The 23310-nt window shown below is 40.4% G+C and overlaps 1 protein-coding gene across 1 annotated transcript in view; it reads right to left on the reverse strand.

Moving 5' to 3' along the window:
* TOP1 (DNA topoisomerase I) overlaps nucleotides 1-23310 on the reverse strand; it is a 118589-nt gene that overhangs the window by 7315 nt on the left and 87964 nt on the right. The window contains exons 10-18 of the mRNA XM_036750692.1: nucleotides 19628-19749; nucleotides 17772-17894; nucleotides 12108-12295; nucleotides 11491-11635; nucleotides 5551-5694; nucleotides 4015-4200; nucleotides 3464-3532; nucleotides 2790-2904; nucleotides 1458-1585 (exon numbers count right to left, since the gene is read on the reverse strand). Of these exons, the coding sequence (XP_036606587.1) occupies nucleotides 1458-1585; nucleotides 2790-2904; nucleotides 3464-3532; nucleotides 4015-4200; nucleotides 5551-5694; nucleotides 11491-11635; nucleotides 12108-12295; nucleotides 17772-17894; nucleotides 19628-19749 (1220 nt within the window). The remainder of the gene's footprint in view (nucleotides 1-1457; nucleotides 1586-2789; nucleotides 2905-3463; nucleotides 3533-4014; nucleotides 4201-5550; nucleotides 5695-11490; nucleotides 11636-12107; nucleotides 12296-17771; nucleotides 17895-19627; nucleotides 19750-23310) is intronic.

Consider the following 23310-nt stretch of genomic DNA (forward strand, 5'->3'; position numbering starts at 1 on the left):
GGAGGAGGGAAAGAGCTGGAAGATGAGGGCTAAGAACAACTGCTCATTGAGCACTGCTGCAGGAAGAAAGCCACACCTGCAATGCAGCCTAGGGAAGCAGAGGATTTGGAGCTGGGAGGGTCCTCAGAGCCGCCAAGGTTTGTGAGGGCACCACCATCCTTCCCAGCTTCACAAAGGCAGTCATTTGTAACTCTTGTCCAGGTCTGACAGGGTCACTCTCTAGCTCAAGAATCTTCATTGGTTTCCAACTGCCTTTATGACAAAGTACAGTCTCTCTAGGCTGCATTTAAAAACATCGGCACTCCGGCTCCAACTTACTTTTCCAGGCTTTTTTATTTTCTATCCCTCCCCTCTATACACGGGGCATTCCAGTCAAACTGGCCCACTTTCTAGTCCTTGAATTTGCCATTCCAGCTTTCACCAGCATCACTTTTTCACAGTCTGGCCCTGATGTGTGCAGTGCATCCATTTTTGCTATCTTTGTTCAAGGCTTGGTTCAGGCCTCGCCTCCTCTGTGAAGCCTACCCCAATATGCTTCATTGTAATTTTTCCCATTGTCCTCAAATGACGATTCTAAGTAACTTCCTGGTATTTCAAGCTGTCCAAAAGTGAAAAGGACTGTCTGCAAGTCTGCAAGCAGAGGCAGGATGGCCACTGATGGTCCAGGAGCCAGGTATCTCATACTGAGGATTCTTTTGGGGAAAGGTTGCACTAGGTGGCCTAGGCAGACTAGGTCTCTTCCAACTGTCATATTCTAGGACGGTAAGTAACTGAAGCAGGAGTGTATAACATGGTTGTGTATTCAAAGTGGGCTTTACAAAGCCTGTGTCCCAGATTAACATTAATTTTGTTAGTAATGATAATCTTACCTTGTTCCTGGTGTGGACAAAGAACTGATTGTGGATATCAAACCAAAGAACCTTATCCCTCTAAGATCTTTTCCAAAGGAAGGCCAACCTGCCCAGGGGGTCCAGGAAAGGCTAGCCCCATGCAGCGGGTGGAGAGCTACTTCCTCCAACCATGTGGTCCCAGAAGCCACTAGCTTGAGGGCTACTGCCCAGGAGTACAGGAGGCAGCAGGGAGCAAGCCATTCCTTCCTTCTCCGTGCCCATTCATCTCCAAAAGTTATAAGGAATATAACACATCACTTCCCCAACAGACTACTGATGCTATCTTCTCACAACAGCTACATACAGAAGGGGAAATCTGTAGTGCCTAACAGGGAATCATTGTCCAACATGTAATTTCCTTTCAGACTATGGCAAAAATCCTGTCCTCTCCTTGTCATGCATTTTGATTATTTTCAAACAGAATTTGCCCTTTTCTTCTAGGACAGTTTTCATTTCAGCAAAACTTTTTGATCCTGTATTGCAAATGTACTAAGTTGGACTGTAAGCATTGTCCACCTGCCTCCAGAGGGCATTGCCACCTATGACAAGATGTTTGAAGCCGTTTACCTTAGTCTGCAGGTTCATCATGGACTTCTCAAAAGTCTTTGGTGGTGCCCTCTGATGGTTACACAGAATAGCAACAGCTCTATTGGCACGGTTATAAGAAAGGATCTTTGCTGGGATATTTTCATCCGCTATAAAAGAACAAATACTGTGATAAGTTGGAGAACTTGATTTTGAGATCCCAGCCTATCTCTATCCCACTCATTTTACTGGCTTTTATTTCATTCCAAAGATTAAGAGACAACCCTCCTCAGAGTCAAGGTCACAAAGCCTGATAATGTGAAATCAAAATACTACCTGGAACATCACATGGCAGCTCATTTTGGGTTGGCTTTAATGGAGGTGAGGGAGGTGAGGCGGAAGGGCTCGAGAGGGTATACTCTATCTAGATGGTGGATAACTCACTATCTATACCTTTACCTTCATTACAGCCAAATAAAAACCCATCAATTCCACACTGACATACATTAATCTAGCCATTCCTTAAAAGATCTGTGGAAAACCTGCAGTTGAGCCAGAAAAAGGCCAGGAAAAACAAGAGAAGAATCTCAGTTACAATGGGGGAAGTACAGATTTTTTATTCAAGCCTAAGACTCTGTCTTGCTTTGAAAAGAAAAAGTGATGTGAAATGAAAACCAGGCTGCGTCCAGTGAACCTTTTTTGAAGGCAATAATATCATGTCACTCTGTAAGCCTCCTCGACACTTGAAAAGCTGTTGAAACTCTGGTCCTGAAACCATGCTATTATCCTCTGTTCGCCGTATGACCTCCCAACAGCACACACTTCTTGAACTCTCTTATATATACTGCAAAGCATTAAAGCCACTCTACATATTATGGAGAGTAATGAAAACTCGGCAGTAATTCGGCTCTGCCAAATTGCTTTGGGATATTGGCAAATACCCTCTGGAGCTAGTTTTTGGAAAATACAACCACGTGCAAGGGGAAAATAGCATATACCTCAGGGGAAAGGTTCACTGCCACCTTCTTCATCCAGTAACCATGACAACCCTATTTGCTCTCCAATTTCAAAAGGACATCATATCACAATGTCTTCACCAGAGAGAGCTTTGTAATAACATACATAAGAAATAAAAGCCTTTTCAGAGCTGGGCTTGAACACACTTGTTAGCATTTTAGGGAATGATGCTGGAAGCCAGTGTAGGGGACATTGGTCTGTGAGCTTCTCCCAGCATGGGGAGCCGGGGACATAGACACAGACACAGACACACACCACCCCCTGCACATATGTACACCTGCACGCCTAGGATTCGATGAGCTGAGTGTACTCTATACCCCACACTGTGCTCATTCTACTCAGAAAGGGAACACTTACGGGCAGTGAGCTCCTTTAGCTGCTGCTGTAGCGTGATGGAGGCGTTATACGTACGGAAGACCTTGGCCGTCAAGCCCTCCATGAGATCTTGAAGGTGTTTGTTGAGGATACTGGTCTAGAAGAGGATCGACAATTTCAGTTGAAACCTTGGCCCTGAAATACCACTTGCTTACTTCCAAGTCACTAGATCTTATCATACATCAATACAACTTCACTCTCACTCGGGGACCAACAAGACCAAATACTGGCAGAAGAGGGCATGTTAGTGACCCCTGCTGGATGGAAAGTTAGGGGCTAGCAGTGGCTATCAGAGAGCCAGGCTAAAAGCTGAAAAAGGAGTGGCTTCTTTTTTCCACAAAAGCCTAGAAACTCAAGCATCTCAGGTTTAGACAAACTAAAGGCAGGTCTAGAATTTCAAGCTCAGGTCCGCAAAAGGATTAAGACTGTCTGTGAAAGACTGCACTGACAAAGAGAGTTAGGGATACTCTGCAGAAAGGGGGCAGAACCACACTGATGCTGCTCACTGAGGCAGTTTCTGAGCCCTCCTAGCTGGCTCACACAAGGAAAGGGTCCTCCAGCTGGGATGAGAGTTAAGTGGGCTGACCCGAGTTACCCACAGGTGCTGCTCCCTAGCGGTGGCCTCACAATACAGCTTAACTATTGAGTATACTTACATTTAGTCTGTCAAAAAGATCATCCTCAGGCTGCTTGTTCTCCATAAACAGCTGAAGGTTCTTAAAAACCTAAAGGAAAACAAGATATACTGAAAAGCTCTAACATATATATTCTTTAGGTCCTGACCTGGAAGAGTTCAAAGGCAAGCTCACTCCCCTTCAGCTGTGAGGGGTCACCCACTGAGACACATCAGAAAGCCTTCTTCAAGATGCACAATCAGATAATGGGGGCCCTAAAACGGCTTTTTCTAATGACCACAGGTCAGGCTCTGAGAGGGAAATCAGGAGAAGCTCCTTGAAGGGCAAATATAAGGATGGCTGGGGTCTACAAGGGTCTGAGATTGACGTTTGAAGGCTCTGCACTGAACTACAAGCCTCCAGAGCACATTCTGCTGCACATTAATGGTGCTAAGAGTTTGTTGCCTCATCCTTGGGGACACAAATGAGGAAACAGGGACAAAAAGATGTTTAAAAGACACAAAATAAGGGATGCTTTATGCCTTTCGGGCCACCCCCTTCTGAAGCCATGAACACCAACCAGAGCTGCTTACCCTCTTCTCAACAGGAACCTTGTTGTAGTATCGAATCGAATCCTTCCCTAGGAAATCAAACTCAACCACGTATTCTTGGCCATCCATCTCTGGATGTAAGTTAATGTGCTCTACTCGGAGGGAACAGCAGCCCACGGTGTCAGCTGTCTCCCCTTCTTCCTTCTCATTACCAGCTCTCAGAGCAAGCTGTAGATTTGGCAGTGGGAGTTGGGGGAGGCCACGAAAGGGAGAAGAAGAGATGGCAGAACGAGAAAAAGAAGAGAGGTGAAAAAATATGAGTTAAAATGGAAGTTAGACTAAAATTTCATGAAATTAAAAAGGGAAGGCCTTTACTCCTCTTTGGGTAGTACTAGGAATTCCCATGTGCCACCACTGAGTCCAGGGACAGGGAACGTGTGGTTCTCGAGGCCACATGTGGCCTTCTAGGTCCTTTAGTGCACCCTTTTGACTGAGTCCAAATTTTACAGAACAAATCTTTTTATGAAGGGCGTTTGTTCTGCGAAATTTGGATTCAGTCAAAGTGCCGTACTTGAGGATCTAGAGTGCCACATGTGGTCTTGAGGCTGCAGGTTCCCCACTCCACTGTACACACACATCCCTTAGCTGAGAATCCTCTAATACTCTCAGCAGGGTATTACTACTGCCTCAGGGGGTCTTAACCTTTTTTGTGTCATGGACACCCCTCACAACCCTCAGCAGTCTGTTGAGGTCTACAGACCTCTTTTCAGAACTGTGTTTTTAAAGGCACAAAACACAGAAGATTACAAGGAAAACAATTATACTAAGAGACAGTTATCAATAAAAACAAAACAAATTCACAAATCCCTGAAATGTAACTCCAGGTTAAGAACCCTTGCTATACTTTGAGGTAGAAAAATGGAGACAGAGTGATTCATAACTTCTCCTAGTTCAGACAACTTGGCTTACTGCTTTTTGTCACTAAAATAGGTTATTTCAAAAAAAAGGGACAGAATGAATCTGGCTTTTTAAAATAAAGCTGCGAATAAGATGTTGCCCCATGCTGGATTTTAAGACTTGAGCTCTGAACAAACAACCATGCTCAGTCTTGCAAACCCTATCTAAACGTGATATTAAACAAAATGATGTTATTGGGGCAATTAGTTCCATAGGAAAAATGCTATAAATGGACAGTATTAAGCAGAGTTTCCCAACTTTATCATGAGGCTTGATTATTGTGACACTATTACAAAACAACTTTGATTGGGGTTATCTGATGCAGGGTATGCCTATACCCAGTATGGGAATACAAAACAGCAGAATAATTAGGTAACTACAAAAATAACTTTGCACCTTTCACCCCAAGATGCTGCAGTAAGAACTGGCTTCTTTGAGATAGTAACTACCTAATTCTCTACTCATCCTCATTATTTTATATGGGCTATATTTTCTAATCTTGGATGGAAAGACTTGGGCATGGGGCTGATAGCTGCCCTTTACCTAGGGCAAGTTTAAAAAAAAAACAGAAGGAAAAGAGGAAAATTCATTCACTAGCCTCCACATCAGTATGCCCCTTACCTTGTCAATGAAGTATAATGCTACAGCCCTCTGTCGGACTTTCATTTCCTTGGACTTCCAGTCTTCTCGGTATTGGTTCCGGATCTTGTCTACACATTTCTTTAATCTGCGGGCTGTCTCGTACTTCTGCCAATCCTTCTCCCCCTGCAAAGACCCAATCCCAGGAGTTTACTGCCAAGAGCCAGAGGAGTAAAAAATGATTCTGAATAAAGTTTAGGCCAAGTTCTGAGGAGTTAATACCCAAGTAAAGGCCTCAGGCTACGCTACATTCAGACTCCAATCAAAAAGATTCTTTGAGTTGGTAAGTGAATAGAATTGAACTAAAAGGCAACTGGCATATTCAGACTGAGGAGAGCTCAGACTATCATAGAGGGATTGTCAAACCCAGCCCTCCCTTTTCTGTCAATCAAATCTCTGGAGTTAACTCTGTAAACTGCCTCATATTTTGGAAAAAGTGCCCATCTGCACTAAGTGGAATACTGCCATTATCACAAAAGGCACCAAGTACCTCAACATTCCCATTTCATCAGTTCCACAGTCAACAGCATTATATAAATGTGCCATAGGGCCAGAGTCCCTACAGTAGCTCCATGCCAGGAATCAGATTCCATGAAAGTCAGATTCAGTATAATCAGGAAGGCAAAGAAGCTGAAGCAAAGATGACAGCATGAGATTGTTAAGGAGCACACACAACTCCCACAAACACTTGCTAGAGCCCATCATTTTAGGGCCTCCTTATTTGCGGGCATTCTGTACTACAATCTTGAGGTTATTAAGTTCATGCCTTCATTTATTTTTTATTTTAAACCTGATTTTTCTTATCTTTTGTTTTTATGTCACCTTCATTTCTGAATACATTCCCCACTCTTTCCTTCCCTAGAAAACTCTCCTGTGTTAACAAATATTATTTGAAAAAAAGAGAGAAGAAAAGCATTTCAGCAAAACTAAAGAAGCAACCAACTGTGTCTGACAATATGGGCTATATTCCATACTCACAATCCCAAGCCGCTGCAAAAAAAAAAAAGGGGGAGGGGTGCACTGTCTTCTCTTGTATCCTAGGTCATGCTTATTATAATTATCCTATGCTTAGTTTCACTTTTTTGCTCTTTCTGTTCATGCTATTGTAGTCATTGTGTATACTGCCTTCCTGGTTTAGCTTACCTCACTTTGCATCAGTTCATGTAAGTCTGTCTACCCCACGCTTCTCTGAACTCTTCCTATTTATTATTTTTTATGGTGCAGTAATATTCCATTACCTATATTTGCCTTCCTTTACCCCTTCCCAGAGAGTCATTCTTTGTAACAAAGGATAAAAAGAGCTTTTAAAAAAGGAGTCTGGCAAAATTAGCCAACACATTCACCAGAGCTGACAGTATGTTCAATGTTCTACATCCAGTGGTCCCCCCACCTCTATGAAGAAGGGAGAAGGGAACATTTTCTCCTCTCTTCTTTGGGACCAACCTTGATTATTCTAAAGTGTTCAATTTATATAGGGAATATTGTTTTCCTTCTCATTTTCTAATCCTTTAATCATCTTCCTGACTCTTCTCAGTTTTCCAAGTCTTAAGTCACACACTTAGCCTTAAGCAAAAAGTCTAATCCGTACAAATGCTGATGGAAAGGTGACTCTCAGTTCTTCCTCCTGATACATGGCTGAGTGCTTACTATGTGGAAGGCCTGGGGTGAGAGCTTGGAGACAAAGGAAACAAACACATTCTTCCTGCTCTCAAGGAACTCAGTCTCGTCAGGGAGATAGGGCACTTTAATAAAACATCTATACCAGCTAAGTGCCAAATGAATGATAAAAGTTAAGTGTAGGAAGGAGGGCTTTAGTTTAGAGCAGGGATTTTCTGACTCCTCTGGTAGTCTGGTGAAGCCTAGTACTTTGGAATATGATGGAAAACCAACTGTCTTGAAATACAGTGATAAAAATGTTTTTTAAAAAGCTAATGAGCAATGATAAACATGATGAATACAGAGGATAGAAAGACTTGCATGAACTGACGCAAAGTGAAGTGAACAGAACCAAAAAAATATACAGAAAGACTATGACAATATAAATAGATATAACAACCACAGAACAATGGAAAGTGAACACTGCAAAACTACAAAGAACAAGCATGGCTCCAAAGAAGATATGAAAAGACACCCCACACCCAATTCCTCTGCAGAGGTAGGCAGTCCATGGATGTGGAACATTGCATATATTTTCAGATTTTTTTCAATGTATCGATTGATTTTACTGTTTTCCCTTTTCTTTAAAAAATTCTTTTATTTGGCACAGCCCTTCCCAAATAAATGCTTTTTTATTCATTAAAAAATGAAGAATATGATTATATTTTAAATTAAATTTTATCAATGTCTTTCTGTAAAACAATAAATAAAAATTAAAATGTTCTTTGTAAAATGGGATGGGTATCTGGGAAGAGTTGGGGAAGGAATACAGGGGAAATTTAGACAATGTAAAATCAAACCAAAAAAATCAATAAAAAGTTATTTAAAAAACAACAACAAAGTTCAAGGATTCTAAATTAGAACTCCTGGTTTAAAGGGAATTTAGTTCAGTGGGCTCCTCAATGATAGGTCTCCACTGACTCAAATCCTAATTTTGAAGTCACCATTTAGTTTTCTGTTCCTCATTCAGTCTCCCCAGCATAGGAATCCACCAGAAGCACTTGGAGGGGGTGTCACTTATTGTTTGTCTTGTCTCCAAGTTGGGGATATTCTTTCTTCCTTCTTTGTTTTGTTATATTTACATTATAGTCATTGCGTACATTGTTTTTTAGTTCTGCTTACTTCTTTCTATATCGGTTCATAAAAGTGTTCCCTCAATCCTTCTCTGAATCATTCAGATTTATCATTCTTTATGATGAAGGGAACTTGTTTAGCCAATTCTTAATTGATGGATATCTACTTTGTTTCTAATACATTATTACCACAAAAAGTGCCACTATGGATATATTGGCCCATGAGGGACTTTTCTTGTTGGGTTAATATGACTAGCAAGTGGGATATCTAGGTCAAAAAAGTATGACATTTTAAATATTTTTAAAGTATTAATTTTTAATTAATTTAATTTTAATTAAAAGCACTTTTTAAGAGCACTAATTCTCACTTGCTTTCCAGAAGGGTTGGGCCAATTTACAGTTCTGCTAAAAGTATATTAGTGTCCCCATCTTCCTCCAGCCTCCCCCCAACATTGACTATTTCCATCTTTTGTCATTTTGCCGAATTTCTAATTGTGGGATGAAACTTCAGAGTTGTTTTGGTTTCATTTCTCTTATTATTACTAGTAATTTGGTGCAGCCTTTCATATGGTTATTAATTATTGTGGTGCAGTGGATAGAGTGCGAGGTCTGGTTAGGAAGACCTGAGCTCAAATCCAGCCTCAGACAATTACTAAGCTGTGTGACCCTGGGCAAGTCACTTAATCCCGTTTGCCTTAGTTTCCTCATCTGTAAAATGACCTGGAGAAGGAAATGGTAAAAACACTCCAGTATCTTTGCCAAGAAAATCCCAAAGGGGGTCATGAAGAGTTGGACATGACTGAAAAATGACTAACCAACAACAAATTCTTCTTGTCTTTGTTTATATACTTTGACCATTTATCCACTGGGGAATGGCTTGATCTTATGTATTTGTGTTAATTCTCTGCATATCTTACTTAGATTTCAGATCCTTACTAAATAGGTGATACCCAAAGAGTTCCCTTCTTCTCCTCGCTGTATAGATTCTGTTCACGCAGAAGCTTTTCAGTTCCATGTAATCAAATTATCTATTTTATCTTTTGTGATCATCTCTATTCTTTGTTTGGCTAAGAATTCTCCCCCAACCATTTGCAATTGCTGTTCAAAATACTGATGGGCTAACCCAACAGACTACCTGTCTAACTGCAGACTATACAGCGGGCAATGTATTTTTCATCCAGTTTGCTTTTCTCTTGTGGATGCTTAAACTTCTCTTTTCCAATGTCTACTCTAACAAAAATATTTCCAAATTCTTCTGGTAATGCCTAACAGATCAGGTTATAATGAAAAGATTCTTTTTCTCTAGCACTATTTATGCAACCATCTCATTCTATAATGAAGACATTTGCCCATGTTTTTTACAGGATATTTCGCATGTTTATACTCGGAGTTTATACTTGGAGCTTAAACAGAAGGTCTGAGAAGTAAAGGAGACCCGTGCTCTTCCAAAGTCCTTCGGCTTGTCTGGGTGACAAACATCAGTTATTCTTCTACGATGCCCTTTTTGCTTTCAGCTCAACCCATTCAAACTCTCAGAGACCATGGGAGAAGGTACATGCACAACAGCTTCCTGAATGTGAGCTACAATTTATACTCTCTTTTCTTTGAGTACAAAGCATGGAGGCAGTGTGGTTTAGTGGGGAAAAAAATTAGATTGGAAATCAAAATACTGGCTTCTAGTCTTGGCTTAGCAACTTACTTCCTAAACGAAATTGAACAAATCGCCTCATTTGTTCTGTCTTGGGCCCTATTTTCTTTTCCCTCTCTACTCTCTCTTGGGGATCTTGTTAGCTTTCATGTGTTTAATTACTTTCTCTATGCAGTTATCTCACAGATCTATCTATGTCCAGTCCCAGTCTCTCTCCTGGGCTTCAATCCTGTACTGCCAAATGCCTACTGAACAAAAACTGGATGTTCTACAGGTAGTTCAAACTCAACATTTTAAAAATGAATCTAATTAACTTTTCCTCTAAAATCCACCCCTCTTCTAAACTTCCTTATTTCTGGCAATGGTACCACCATTCCTCCAGTCTCTCAGGTTTGTAACTTTGACATCATCCTCAGCTCCTACCTCTTTCTTCTTGCTCCATTTATCCAATCAGTTGCCAAATTCTGCCATTTCTACATCCGTCATATATGCTACATCTGACTTCTTTCTTCTAATTACAAAGCCACCATAATCTCTTTGCTAGATAACTCCATTCTCCACACAGCTGAGCTGCTAAAATGAATTTCCTTAGGTGCAGATCTGACCGGGTTCCCCCCGACTCGATTAACTCCAGTGGTTCCCTATTGCCTCTAAGATAAAACATGAACTCCTCTATTAAGAGTACAAAACTCTTCGTAACTCTAAGCCAATCTATCTTTTCAGCCTCACTGGACATTACTGTACTTCGTGATCCAGCCAAAGTGAACTTCTATGTGTTCCTCACACAGGACACTATATCTTGAGTCTCCATGCTCATCCTTCTCCCATGTCTGGAATGTAGTCCCTCTTTATATATGTATATGTATATGTATATACATACACATATACTATATATACATGCTCTATCTGTATACCTCAGAGAAGCCCTCTCTTCCTCCAAAATGTAGATAAAGCTGCCTTCTACATGAAGACTTTCCTGACCTCCTTCAAATAAGAACCCCATCCATTTCTAACTATCTGGTATTTAACTGCTCCCTTAACATTCAGATGTAAGCTCTTTGAGAGCAGGGACTATTTTATTCTTTGTATTTGTACTCCCAGTGTCCAGCATGGTGCTTGGCACATAGCAGGTGCTTAATAAATACTAACTTTTGTGGGCCTTAGTTTCCTCATTTATTTGAACTAGATGATCTCTAATACTCCTTCTAATTCTGAAACTCTATAAATAACTTCTTTTCATTTGATAATTCCCATCCTCAAAGTCAGATAAATGGAGTATTTGATTTCTAACTATGGGTTTCTTAAAAGATTGTACTACAATCAAACACCTACATGCCCTGGGGTGTCCACTGCAATGGGGTCCATCCTTTAGATGGTGCTAAAGTACACCCATGAGATTTTTTTTTGGCTGTTAAAAGTTTTTTTTGTGTGTGAGATTCTTTTTTCAAAAAAAGAAGGGAAGATTTCCATGTACTTGGGCCTCCCTCCCAGCACAGAAACACACACATAGGCTGGGGTGATTACTATTCTCAGGTGCTCTGTTACCTTGATTCGTGAACTAGGATTCAGCATAATGTACTTGATGGATCCTTGAATATTCTCAGTCCAGGACACCAGCCAGGTAACCTTGTTATCATGTCGAACTTCTTTCCATTTATGCCCAGGGGGAGGAGGAGGAACCTTGGCATCTCTACAGAGGGCAGTAAGACAAGAAAGAAGGCATTTAAATGAAGAAGTAATCAATAGTAATTTCCTTTCCAAATCTAGGAAGCTGGCTTCTGTGTCCTAAAAAGCGAAGGGGGAGACACACACACACACACACACACACACACAGAGTACAATATATATATATATGTATGTATATGCATCTGTACATACACATACATATATATATGTATATACATACACACACACACGTATATGTGTATGTATGTGAGCTTGTCTTATTTGCACAAATTACCATGTTTACCCATTCCCTACTCTTAGTAAAACATTCCTCAAATAGCTGAAATATTTAGCTATATGTAATTTACACATTTTCAATTAGACTCTTGTTATGTTGGCCAATTTCAAATAAAGTAAGCCTTCCATTTTATCCTTCTGCCCGGTCCCCTTTACTATTTTAGGCACTTAAGAAGAAAGCCAAAGACAACTGTGCTCACTTGCTACAGTTGATAATTATATCTTCAGGCATAATCCGCCTTTTCAACATTCCCATCTTGGGATGGTTGCCACGGCCCCGGAAAAGACCTGGAGGCTCAATCTTGAAGTTGGCAATCCTCTCTCTGTGATTGTCCATCACACAGAAACCATACTCTTTCAATAGCCTTTCATTTTCCTCTTTGATTTTCTAGGAAAAGATAGAAACAAAACATTAAAAACAAATTCAGACTTCAGTCATGTTTTAGGATATTTTATCTATTGGCCTATAGGCCAAAAGCACATGTAGATTTTGAAAGCAATTAAAAAATTAATTCAACTAAAACATTAATTTGAACCCCAATCGTTCTGAATTCAGAATTATCACATAACACAAGTGATCTTTAATAACTAAAGTTTGAAATGATTCATTCCTCTGAGTATCCAGAGTCTTAACCAAAAGGCGTAAAGGAATCTGGAATAAAGATGACATCCTACCCCCACCTCCACCCTAAAACCAGGATTAAAGAAAACATAAGATTCTTCTAATAGGACTGCTTTGGTCTAAGCACAAGAATTATTTTATTTTAAACAATAATTTAATAATAATAATTTAAAATTAATATTGATATTGTTTTAGTAATTTGAGTATTAGAATTTTTATAATACTTTAAGGTTTACAAAGTGCAACCTGTGAAAGGAGATGTCCAAATATTATTAATCTCATTTTTCGCATGAGAAAACTTTGCCCCAGTTACACAGCTAAACACTGTCTGGGACTTCCTGGCTCTAAATCTAGCACTTTACCATACCACAGCTGTCTCCCTTTCCATTGATGAAACTTTTTTTTTCAGTGATACACATTACATTTCAGTCAGTGATACATACTGATGCTCATGAGTCACTGGAGGTAGAGCCATTACTAAAGAATTTTTACACTGAGACAAGCACCACAAAGCATTCTTAGAGCAAGCTGTACAAAAGGGCATCTGAGCTGTGGGATGGAATGGACCCTACTCCAAGGGAGGGGGCAGAAATCCTGGGATACCATAACCTTATTGATGGCAAGGTTAACCTGTCCCCTCAGAGGAAGAGGGCTACTGGGGAGCTTCCTATTTTAATTAATCATGCTGACAACTGGACGCTAAAACCAATGGTTTCTTTATACTTGGCATTCTAGATGCCTGATTATTGGGAGAAAGGGATGGGGATGGAATGGTAACACTAGGAAGCATATCCTTTCAGTAAGGGGGCTAAGACGACTGAAATCCTATACATGCCTAACATGATAGAAGGACCACTGAATGTAATTTCTGGATTTTACAGAGGAAGAAAATCATGTCCCCAATCAGGGAAGTGACTTTTTCAAGCTCAAGGAGGCTGAGGGTGGGGTCAAATAGAATTTAAATTTCATAGACTCATGGACTGTCCAACACTTATATTTTGCAGAGGGACCTAGAATTAGTGATATTAGAGGCTAAAACAGAGGTTTCTCCTACTTCATTGCTCTCTCAGCAATACTGCTCAAATGTGTCCTCCCTCAGAGGCACAGACACACCACCTTTCCAAAGTAGTGGGGCTAGGTATCATGATTCAGGTCAGGCAGCCATTCGTAGAGACAAGAGCATTAGTCTTTTAGGCCAGAAGTTCTTAACATGTTTTGTGACCTGGACTTCTTTGACAGTCTAGTAAAGCCTATGGATCCCTTCTCAGAACAATATTTTTAAATGCATAAAATGAAAAGCATGAGACTACAAAAGAAATCAATCATCTAGGAAAAAAGTTGTCAAAATATAAAAATGAAAGTTCATGAACTCAGGAAAAGCATGAGCCACTTGAGAAGGCAAATCTCTGAGGGAAAGAAAAAAATCTCTGAAATGGGAGGCAAAGGTGTTCCCAGGAAAGTGCAAGCCACTATGAAGAACAGTTTGCCTTTCCCCACTTTAAACCCCATCTCTCTTTGGTCCAATTATGGTCCACTGCTGTTCTCTGGACTGCTCCTGCTCCCCCGGGAAGTGAGATGTGCTGTATGGTACCCCCAATGTACTACTGCTTTTAGACCAGGGTGGAAAACACCCCTCAGGCAGGGACAGAGCCTCTCACTCGTGTCCTCTCTCCCCTTTTTACATAGTCTTGGTGTTCTGTTCTAGCAGAGTCCCTCCTCTCACCAAATGGCAATCAACTCTTCCTTCTTATATTCCTGCCCCTGCCCCACTATCAAGCTTGATTTCCCACACCTCTCTTTCCACAGAAAGGAAGCAGAAATGTGATCAGTGGCCTTCTATTTTCTCCACCCTCAGACAAATCTTGGGTTGCTGTGCCCTATGGCCCTACTTGAGGGCCTGACTGTAGGAAGGAAGCCAAATGTACTTCCAACTTCCCACTGTCATAATGGTCTTGCTCACCAAATTAGAAGAGTCTTACTATACACTGTCAAACTCAAGAATGATCAAGGACCCCATGTCTTATATTGAATTGCCCAGCCTGTGTGCTTACATTGCCAAAAGTCCTTTCCCTTTCTAAGTATAGATTAATATATTTAAATTGTGTGGTGTCTGGGATTCTGTGAGAGAAGTTATGGGCTATTCTTTAGCCCACTGATACTCCTCTGCAAGGGCTTATGGAGTTGTCAGAAAAGGTTATGGGATGAGGAACAATTGAAGGGAAAGAGTAAGAAGAATCAATCTCATTTTGAATAATTCTAAAACCTAGGCTGGCAATGGGTTAATCCATTTTGTTTAACTGTACTTCTTCATTACAAGGGAAAGTTCTATTGGCCAATTAGGGTTGGGAGGAAGGAGTTATTAGGAAGTCAGGTTTAAAAAAAAAACACCAAAAAGACCAATAAAACATTTATATTTTTAAAACAATAAAAAAGTAGAGAAATTTTTACTAAGCTACCCACAGGGACTATCAGAATTGTTTCAACGAATGAACATTCATACAGAGAAATATGAGAAGACTTCTATGAACTGATACAGTGAAGTAAGCAGAATCAGGAGAACAAATTATGTAATTACTAGTACATGATAAGGGAAAAAAAACTCTGAAAGAACTCTGAATAAATGTAATGATCAATCGATCCCAACTCCAGAAGACTAATGATGAATCATGTGTCTCATCTCTTTCCCAGAGAGATATTGGTCTGGAAGCAGCGAATGAGTCACATTTTCAGACACAACCAAGATATGGATTGGCTTTGTTTGATTATACTTACTTGGTACAAAGGAGGTGTTTTTTTAGGGGGAGATAGGAGTATTAATGAAAGGGAAGTAGGAAGTGTGGTGAAAATGATGCCAGAAAGAAAAGAACATCAATGAAACATTTCGAAAATATACAGATTAAAAAAAAAAAGAAGTTCAGTAAGAGACAGATAGGGCAGTATTAGTAATAATACCTCATTAGTTAGATTTAATATATGCTTTAAGAAACCAAATTGTAGAATGAAGATTCATAATTTCATACACAAACCTTTTCTGATTTTTGTTTATGGAAATGTTAATATTTGTTTATATTTGTCGACTTCACAATAAAAAAGAAAATTTAATTTTAAAAAAAGACTACACCTCCCTCATTTCCTTGCAGTAGTAGAGGGTACAAAATGCTGCATATAATGTCAGACTTGGCTGAGGTGGTTGTAAGTTTTGCTAGACTGTTTCTCCCCCTTTTAAAATTCTTTGTTTTCTTTTTTTCAGGTGATTTATTTATTTTTAGTTTTCAACATTCACTTCCATAAGTTTTAAACTTTCTCCCTCTGTCTCCCCAAGATGGCATGCAATCTGATACAGGCTCCATATATACATTCCTACTAAACATATTTTCACATTAGTCATGTTGTACAGAAGAATTAGAACGAATGGGAGGAACCATGAGAAAGAAAAAACCAAACGAAACAAAAAAGAAAACAGTCTTCTTTGATTCACATTTAGACTCCATAGTTCTTTCTCTGGATGTGGATGGCATTTTCCATCACGAGTCTTTTGGAATTGTTTTAGGTCCTTGCATTGCTGAGGAGGGCTAAGTCTATCAAAGTCAGTCATCGCACACTGTGGTTGTTACTATGTGCAATGTTCTCCTGGTTCTGCTCACTTCACTCAGCATCAGTTCATATACATCTTTCTAGGTTTTCCTGAAGTCCACCTGCTCATCATTTCTTATAGCACAATAGTATTCCACTACATTCATATACCATAACTTGTTCAGCCATTCCCCAATTGATGGGCATCCCCCCGGTTTCCAGTTCTTTGCCACCACAAAAAGAGCAGCTATAAATATTTTTGTACATGTGGGTCCTTTTCCCATTTTTATGATCTCTTTGGGGTACAGACCTAGTAGTGGTATTGCTGGGTCAAAGAGCATGCACATGAAATTCTTTGTTTTAAGGGACAGCTCTTTGAGAGAGGGATATACTGGGCAATGGAGATGAAGTAAAAACAAAAGACAGGAATAAAAAAAGTGACATCTTTTCCAAAGGAAAGGAAGATAGGATAATTTCCTTGTCAGAAATAATTCTCCAAGAACATGATATTCAGGGTTTATTTATACCTATGATATAGAAAGATTTGGTTAAAATGGAGTCCTCAGGTAAACAGGGTGTCCCAAAAGTTTTAATAGCTTACAACTGCACTGGGACTTTTGGAAAACCCTATACAACTGTTCTAATCTGCAGACTCCAGAAATATCTGTGAAAAAGATGTATCGGATGAAAATAAAAGTGGGATTAGATGCTCTTAGCTTTAGATACTTACCCCAAGCTAAACGTCATTGTAAGTCAATTATAGAGCACTGGCCTGGGAGTCAGGAGGACCCAGGCCTCAGACACCTACTAGCTGTGTCACCCTGGGCAAGTCCCTTAAACCTGACTGCTTCCCCTCTCTCCACCCCGCCCCCAAGTCAATTATATAAAAGGTAGTTTCACCTTTATCAGTACCAGCAAGAAAATCCTGTCATCCTCCGCCCATAACTCCCCCTCAATTTCTCACCTTTACCCTAAATGAAGACAGTACCAAGTGGAAGGATGTCAAAAGAAACTTTTGGGAGCAAGGCTACTTTGTTAGCTAAAATAAGGGGGTGTACTGAGAACAGGTGTCACTAGGCTCAAGGAAAGAGCCAGAGGGCACAGAGCCAACATCAGGTATGACTTAATTATCTAGCTATGAGTTTGGGTAGCTCTATCACCTACCAAATGTCCTGATACAAAATCTTCCGGGCTACAGTTAGGTCAACGGAACGCTTAGGTTTTTATTTGGTTATTCAAAGTACTTGTTCATGAACTCTTGTTCGAAGGTAGCAAGACTCACACTAGATTTCTGTGGGGCAAGAATACTGGCCTACTGATAAACAAGTCCGGTCTACTGACTGGTGGTAAAGAATGAGAAGGTGGATGGACCAATCAACCATTATAATTAAGTACAGCCTGAAATTACATAAAGAAAACTAATATAAAGTTATAAGATTTGAGCATGAAACCCAGCCTTCTCATTTCCTCAGTACGTGGCCTTTGATAAATAACCCAATTTTGTAGTGCAGTGGGGACAACCACCACTATTGGCACAGGACTGTGATAAAGATCAAATGGAAATGTATGTAAAGCGCCTTTTAGAATCATAAACTACGTAGACTACGTAGACGAGGACCGTGATTATTAGTGTTGTTGTGAAAAGGTTTTAAAAATATAGACGTGATACCAGTTTCTCTTCCTTGCTCATTTGCTTCCTTGCTTCTGACTGGGCTTTGAAATATTGGCTCATCTGGTTGAAGTCACACTTGCTAAGACTGGTGATATTATTTTTCTCTTCGTTAGTCATTTCCTGGTGGGCAAAAATATGGGGTAAGTTAAAAAGGAACAAAGAAAGATAGAAAGAAAAATGTTATATTTTCATTTTCTTCCATTTTACTTAGAAAAATTTCACTAATTCAGACTGAGGTGCTATGGGAGGTAGCCAGTCTGAATGAATGAAAAGTTTAGTTTAAAAAAAGCAGTTGGGGGCAGCTAGGTGGCGCAGTGAGTAGAGCACCGGCCCCGGAGTCAGGAGGACCTGAGTTCAAATCCGGCCTCAGACACTTGACACATTTACTAGCTCTGTGACCTTGGGCAAGTCACTTAACCCCAATTGCCCTGCCTTCCCCCCTCCAAAACAAAACAAAACAACAACAACAAAAAAGCAGTTGAATAACCTTCACACAATAATTAAGAGTTTTCTGGCATAGGTCTGATTTCTGAGAAGAATGATATGAGATTACTAACCCGGGCAGAGCTTTCTCTGCTCACATGCCAGTTAAACAAGGCTGCTTCTCAGGGATTTCAGAAATTGGTGAAGCTTAATTGTTATCATCTAACCACCAGGTCACCATCATCTGAAAGACCCAGTCAAATATGAATGAACATTGAGCTGCAGGAGTAGCAAAACCAAATAAGGGAGAATAAAGAGGAAACACAGAGATATCCTTCCCTCCTCTATAGTCAAACAAGAGGAATTGAGGTTTTCTCCCTATACTACCTGCCAGCAACTCTCAAAACCTTACATTTAGCTGTTGTTGGAAAGCCTTCCTTAGATCAGATGATAAACAAACCTGTACGTACTCTTCTGGCTTCCCCATTTTAGTTCTCCTATAAACTCCTGCGATCTCTTTTTCCTCTACTACCCACCTTTAAACACAGCTATTAACCAAAGATCAGTCCTCCACTCTTCCCTGGCAATGTCATCTACTCTCAGAGCTTCAATCGTCAACCTTTAAAACACTCCCAAATCTTTATCTCAACTTCATGCCACGCCTCCCTGTGGATGTCCTGTCAGAAGCACTTCAAACTGAACATGCTCCCAAATGAACTCATCCTTCTTCTTCCTTCAAATCCCACGCACTCTTCTGACTTGCCTGTTTTTGTCAATGTAACCATTATCTATCCATGGCTTTCACATAATCGTTTCAAGATAAGACATTCCATCTTACATTAGAATTACTTTTGTACACATGTAATTATTCCCGTTAGATTACAAACTATAGAAGGATAAGGCAAAGCCCAGGATCTTACCCTGAGTATTAGAAGCTCATTCAATAGTTATTAAATTCAATCAAAGGATTACATGATCTAGAGCTGCAAGAAACCTCAAGAGGCCATCTAATTCAACCTCCCCATTTTACAGATGAGGAAACGGAGGCTCAGTGAGGTGAAGTTACCTGTCTCAAGGTCACACAGGTAGTGTAAGAGGTAAGATTTGAACCCAGATCCTCTCACTCCAGAGGCAGGGCTCTTTTCACTGTAACTTGCTGCCTGTCCAATCAAATATCATTCTAGTATCAGTTATCAGTATACTTCAAGAGACCTGTGATTTCACTGGCATGGGCATGTTCTCCCTCTGATTGAAAAATCAATTCTTCCAAACCTTAGGTTTTCATGACTTGCTGTAACCACACGGCACAACTTATAAAGACTTTCAGTAGTTCTAACTCGAAAGGAGAATCATTTTTTCTTGTTCCTTCTCACCCTTCTATATTCAAGATTTTGAAAGTTCCACTTTACTAAAATCTATGGGAGACATACCTTTCTCCAGTCTTTGAAGAAATTTTTCCTAAAGATCTCCTTAGTAGTGTATTCATGGTCAAGCATTTTTGCAAAGAATGTAGCCACTTCTTCAGCTTTGGGACTCAGCTTCATGACTTTACCTAGAGAAAAGGTGTTCCCAATAAGAGTTAGCCAAAAATTAAAGCCACAGTACATATAAGCCCGTCCCTTTTCCCAAGTCCTATGGGACTCAGATGGCTTTTCTAGAGACCAAGTCACTACAGTCAAACACATTTCCTCAATAGTTCTTCTTAAAAAACCCTGAAACAGGCTTCTGATGCTGCTGATTCGGGCAATGTAACCCCTAGGGAGAGAAAACTCAGCAGATTCACATGAGGAAAGTTCAGCTCTTTCTGCGAAATGACAGAAATATCTTTTCCAATATGAGTACTATGAAGTCAGATCCTCTTCCCATTTACATATAGTTCCCTCATTATGCAACTGAATATTCAGACTGAGCTTCCTGAGGCCAGGAACTGTCTTCCCCAGGCTTCGGTACAACAGAGGTGCTTCATAAATTGAGGAACTGTCTTGGGGCTTTCAGCAGTAAAAAAGCAGTATTACAGAAGGTTTGAGCTGAAACGGACCTTGGGTCATCTAGTCCAGTCCTTTCACCTTCTACACAAGGGCAGGAAGGCCCACAAGACTTGTCAGAAGCCAAGCAATTAATTACTGAGCCAGGTCTAGTTTCTCAGGTTTCCTGCCTCATTCCATTTGTGTTTTAAAGCAACACCAATTTTATTAAATGACTGACAGGCAAAGTCTGATAACTGTGTTTTGTACACACCAAGCTTTTTATTTATACTTATTCATTAGTAGAAAGATGTTTTATTTTATTTATTATTTTATTTACTATCAATCTGTGAAACAATATTTTTCTCTGGAAAATTTTTAAAGTAAATTTTAATTTTCCTGGGAAATGTGTTTTTATAGAACTACTTTATATTCATGGATGATCTGCTTCAATCCCCTTATTTTGGTCCAGACCCTTTCTGTGAAAATAGGATTTAGCTATAACTGAGTCAAAGTTCAGGCAAGGAGAAAGCCAAATTTCTGTCAGAAAACAAGGACGTCATTTCAGGAGACAGCTGTAGCCTCAGTGGACTGTGGTTATCCTCTTTGTCTGAAATAACAGACTGTCAGACCTAGAAAGAACCTTCGAGATCACCTAGCTCATCAATTTACAGAGAACAAAACAAACCCAGAGAGGGGAAGTAACTTGCCAAGGTCATAGTGAAGAAACATGAGCCTATTTAAGTCATTATTAGTCACCCTTCCAGAGGTAGCCAAAAGATGGCGCTCTTTTCCACACAAAGAGAAGATTCACTTTTAGATCATCTAACCCAAAGGTGGCAAAACCAAAGGCCTAGAACCCCACAGAACCCTTGACACAGCTGTGGGGGACAAATTACTAGACATAAGAAGTGACTGCAATAAAGCAAAAACTCCCAAGCAAAGTAATAATGCAACAATCAGATTTCACATACAAATGAATACGTGTTTAGTAATGGAAACATATGCCAGGCCACTGACATTCGGGTTGGGAAAAAAAAAAAAAAAGCTTGTAGCCCTTTGTCTCTGACGCTGGTGAGTGGAGCGAAGCTTGTCCTCTCAGCCATGGCCAGCCCTGACCTGAAAGCTTCACTACAAGAGGGGGCCAAAGGGCCAAGTGGCCACAGGAGTACATTCTGACTCCTCCAGCCTCTGGAATGTTAGTGAGTTTTAAATGAGCTTCCCAGAGCTGATGACAGTTCCTTGTAGCATGGTGGTGAGAATGTGATATGGCTGTTCCTGGCAATGGTATCACTTTATGGAACAGGATAAGCACTGAGATCCAGGAAGAAAAAACTGCTGAGTCAGAGCTGAAAAATCTGATGTCGCTTCAGGAAGAGGAGTTCATGCTCTTAGTCATAGCGGGGCCCTACCTCCCCAGCAGGTTTCTATGGGAATGGGAATCTGACAGGTGACTCAGAATTCTCTTCCCAAGAATACTTGTAGGACCAGTTTTGTCTTATTCCCTAGGTGGAGCTTGCACAAACGTGTAAACTCAAACCAGAGGGAGCAGAACAAGGCACTAGTTAGTCAAAAGGGCTGAGAATATTCCCAAGACGTCTACATAGGACATGGAGCCAAGGAAGGGGGAGCATGTGGAAAAGAGGTATCAGTGATGATTACAAATCAGAAAGACCAATACTAATGATCAAATGCCAAAAGAAAATGACTCCAAACTGACTAATAGAATCAACATAGACAAAGGCCAAGCCTGCAATTTCAGTCTAGGGCAGGAAAAAAAAAAAAAGAAGCCCTGAGCTGGGAACTTAACTTTCTCTCTTTCTAAAAAGGAGAACATTCAAAGGCGACTCCCAGCCTACAGCCATAGTCCAGCACAACTAGTCTTCTCTATCTTTTCAAAGTCACATTTTTGGCCACTATTCTTTACCCAAACAATGGGAGGTTGTGCTTTGAATGGCTACCTCTTCTTTAAGGGTTTCTAGGGAATGATATATCATAGGGGTTAACCCCTGAAACATTACCTTGCTTCCTAAGGAACACAGATGAAAAAATTATATGCCAAATGTTTACATTTTTACAATGACAGCCTTCACACAATGCCAATTCAGTACATTTGGCACTACTCCCATTTACCAAATGTGATTAGACCTAACCCTTGTGTCCAAACTGTTACTTCATCACCGGAAAACACAGAAGGGTGCCTCCTAGGATGCTGCTTATGAGCAACGAGACACTTAATTGCTGAGGCAACTCTGGGGATCTAATTGGAGCACCCCATCACTGCTTCCTCCTCTAGCTCCTGCCTGTGGGAAACTATCACTTTATGGTAAAAATGATAAAAACACAAGTATATGTGGCATGTGAACAGGTCTGCCAAGTCCTTGCCTGATAACACTCCTGTGAGGTAGGTATTATGATCCCAACTATACATGCTACCTTATCACAGACCTGAGAACTGAGATCCATCCCAATTCTCCAGGTATTAATTACTGGTTTACTTTGAGATCTGAACAATATGGATCTAGCTCATGGAAAAAGGGAAAACTTGAGATGGTCATCCTGCATACCAGATGCCAGTAGTGCCTTTGAGCATGTACCCAGCTCCATGAGTTTGCATCCACTGCTGCAGCCAATGGACCATCCAGTGAACAGAGTAGTACCCTTGCAGCTGCAATGCCCCAGAGGTGAGGCTGCCAGCTGCCACAAACATTTATTAAGTACCCACTCAGTACAGAGCACTATGCTCCCTTAGGAGAGTCAGAGTTTAGATAACATACAGCAACTGCCCTCATGGAGCTCACAGGCTAATGGGAGATAAGACACAAACACCAAGTAATACAATACACACTATCACATAGTGATTGTGTTAGGTGCAAAGCTAAATGAGCTATTACAGGCGTGAGGAAAAGGGTGGGCAAAAGCCGAGGTACAAAAGTGCAGGGTGTGGCTAAGGAAAGTAGTAGAGTTTGGCTGGCAGTTAGAAAGAGCCGAGGGGGGAACATGAGATAAGGCTGAAAAAGCAGATTATCAAGGTTTTCACTATCAGGCAGAACTTTCTTCCATAGACAAAAGAGAGACACTGAAGATTTGTGAGCATGGAACGTGAATGGGTCTATGCCTAAGAAGTCCCGCAGTGGTCTGGATGGGCT

Source organism: Trichosurus vulpecula, chromosome 3, assembly GCF_011100635.1.
Source record: "Trichosurus vulpecula isolate mTriVul1 chromosome 3, mTriVul1.pri, whole genome shotgun sequence".
NCBI lineage: Eukaryota > Metazoa > Chordata > Mammalia > Diprotodontia > Phalangeridae > Trichosurus > Trichosurus vulpecula.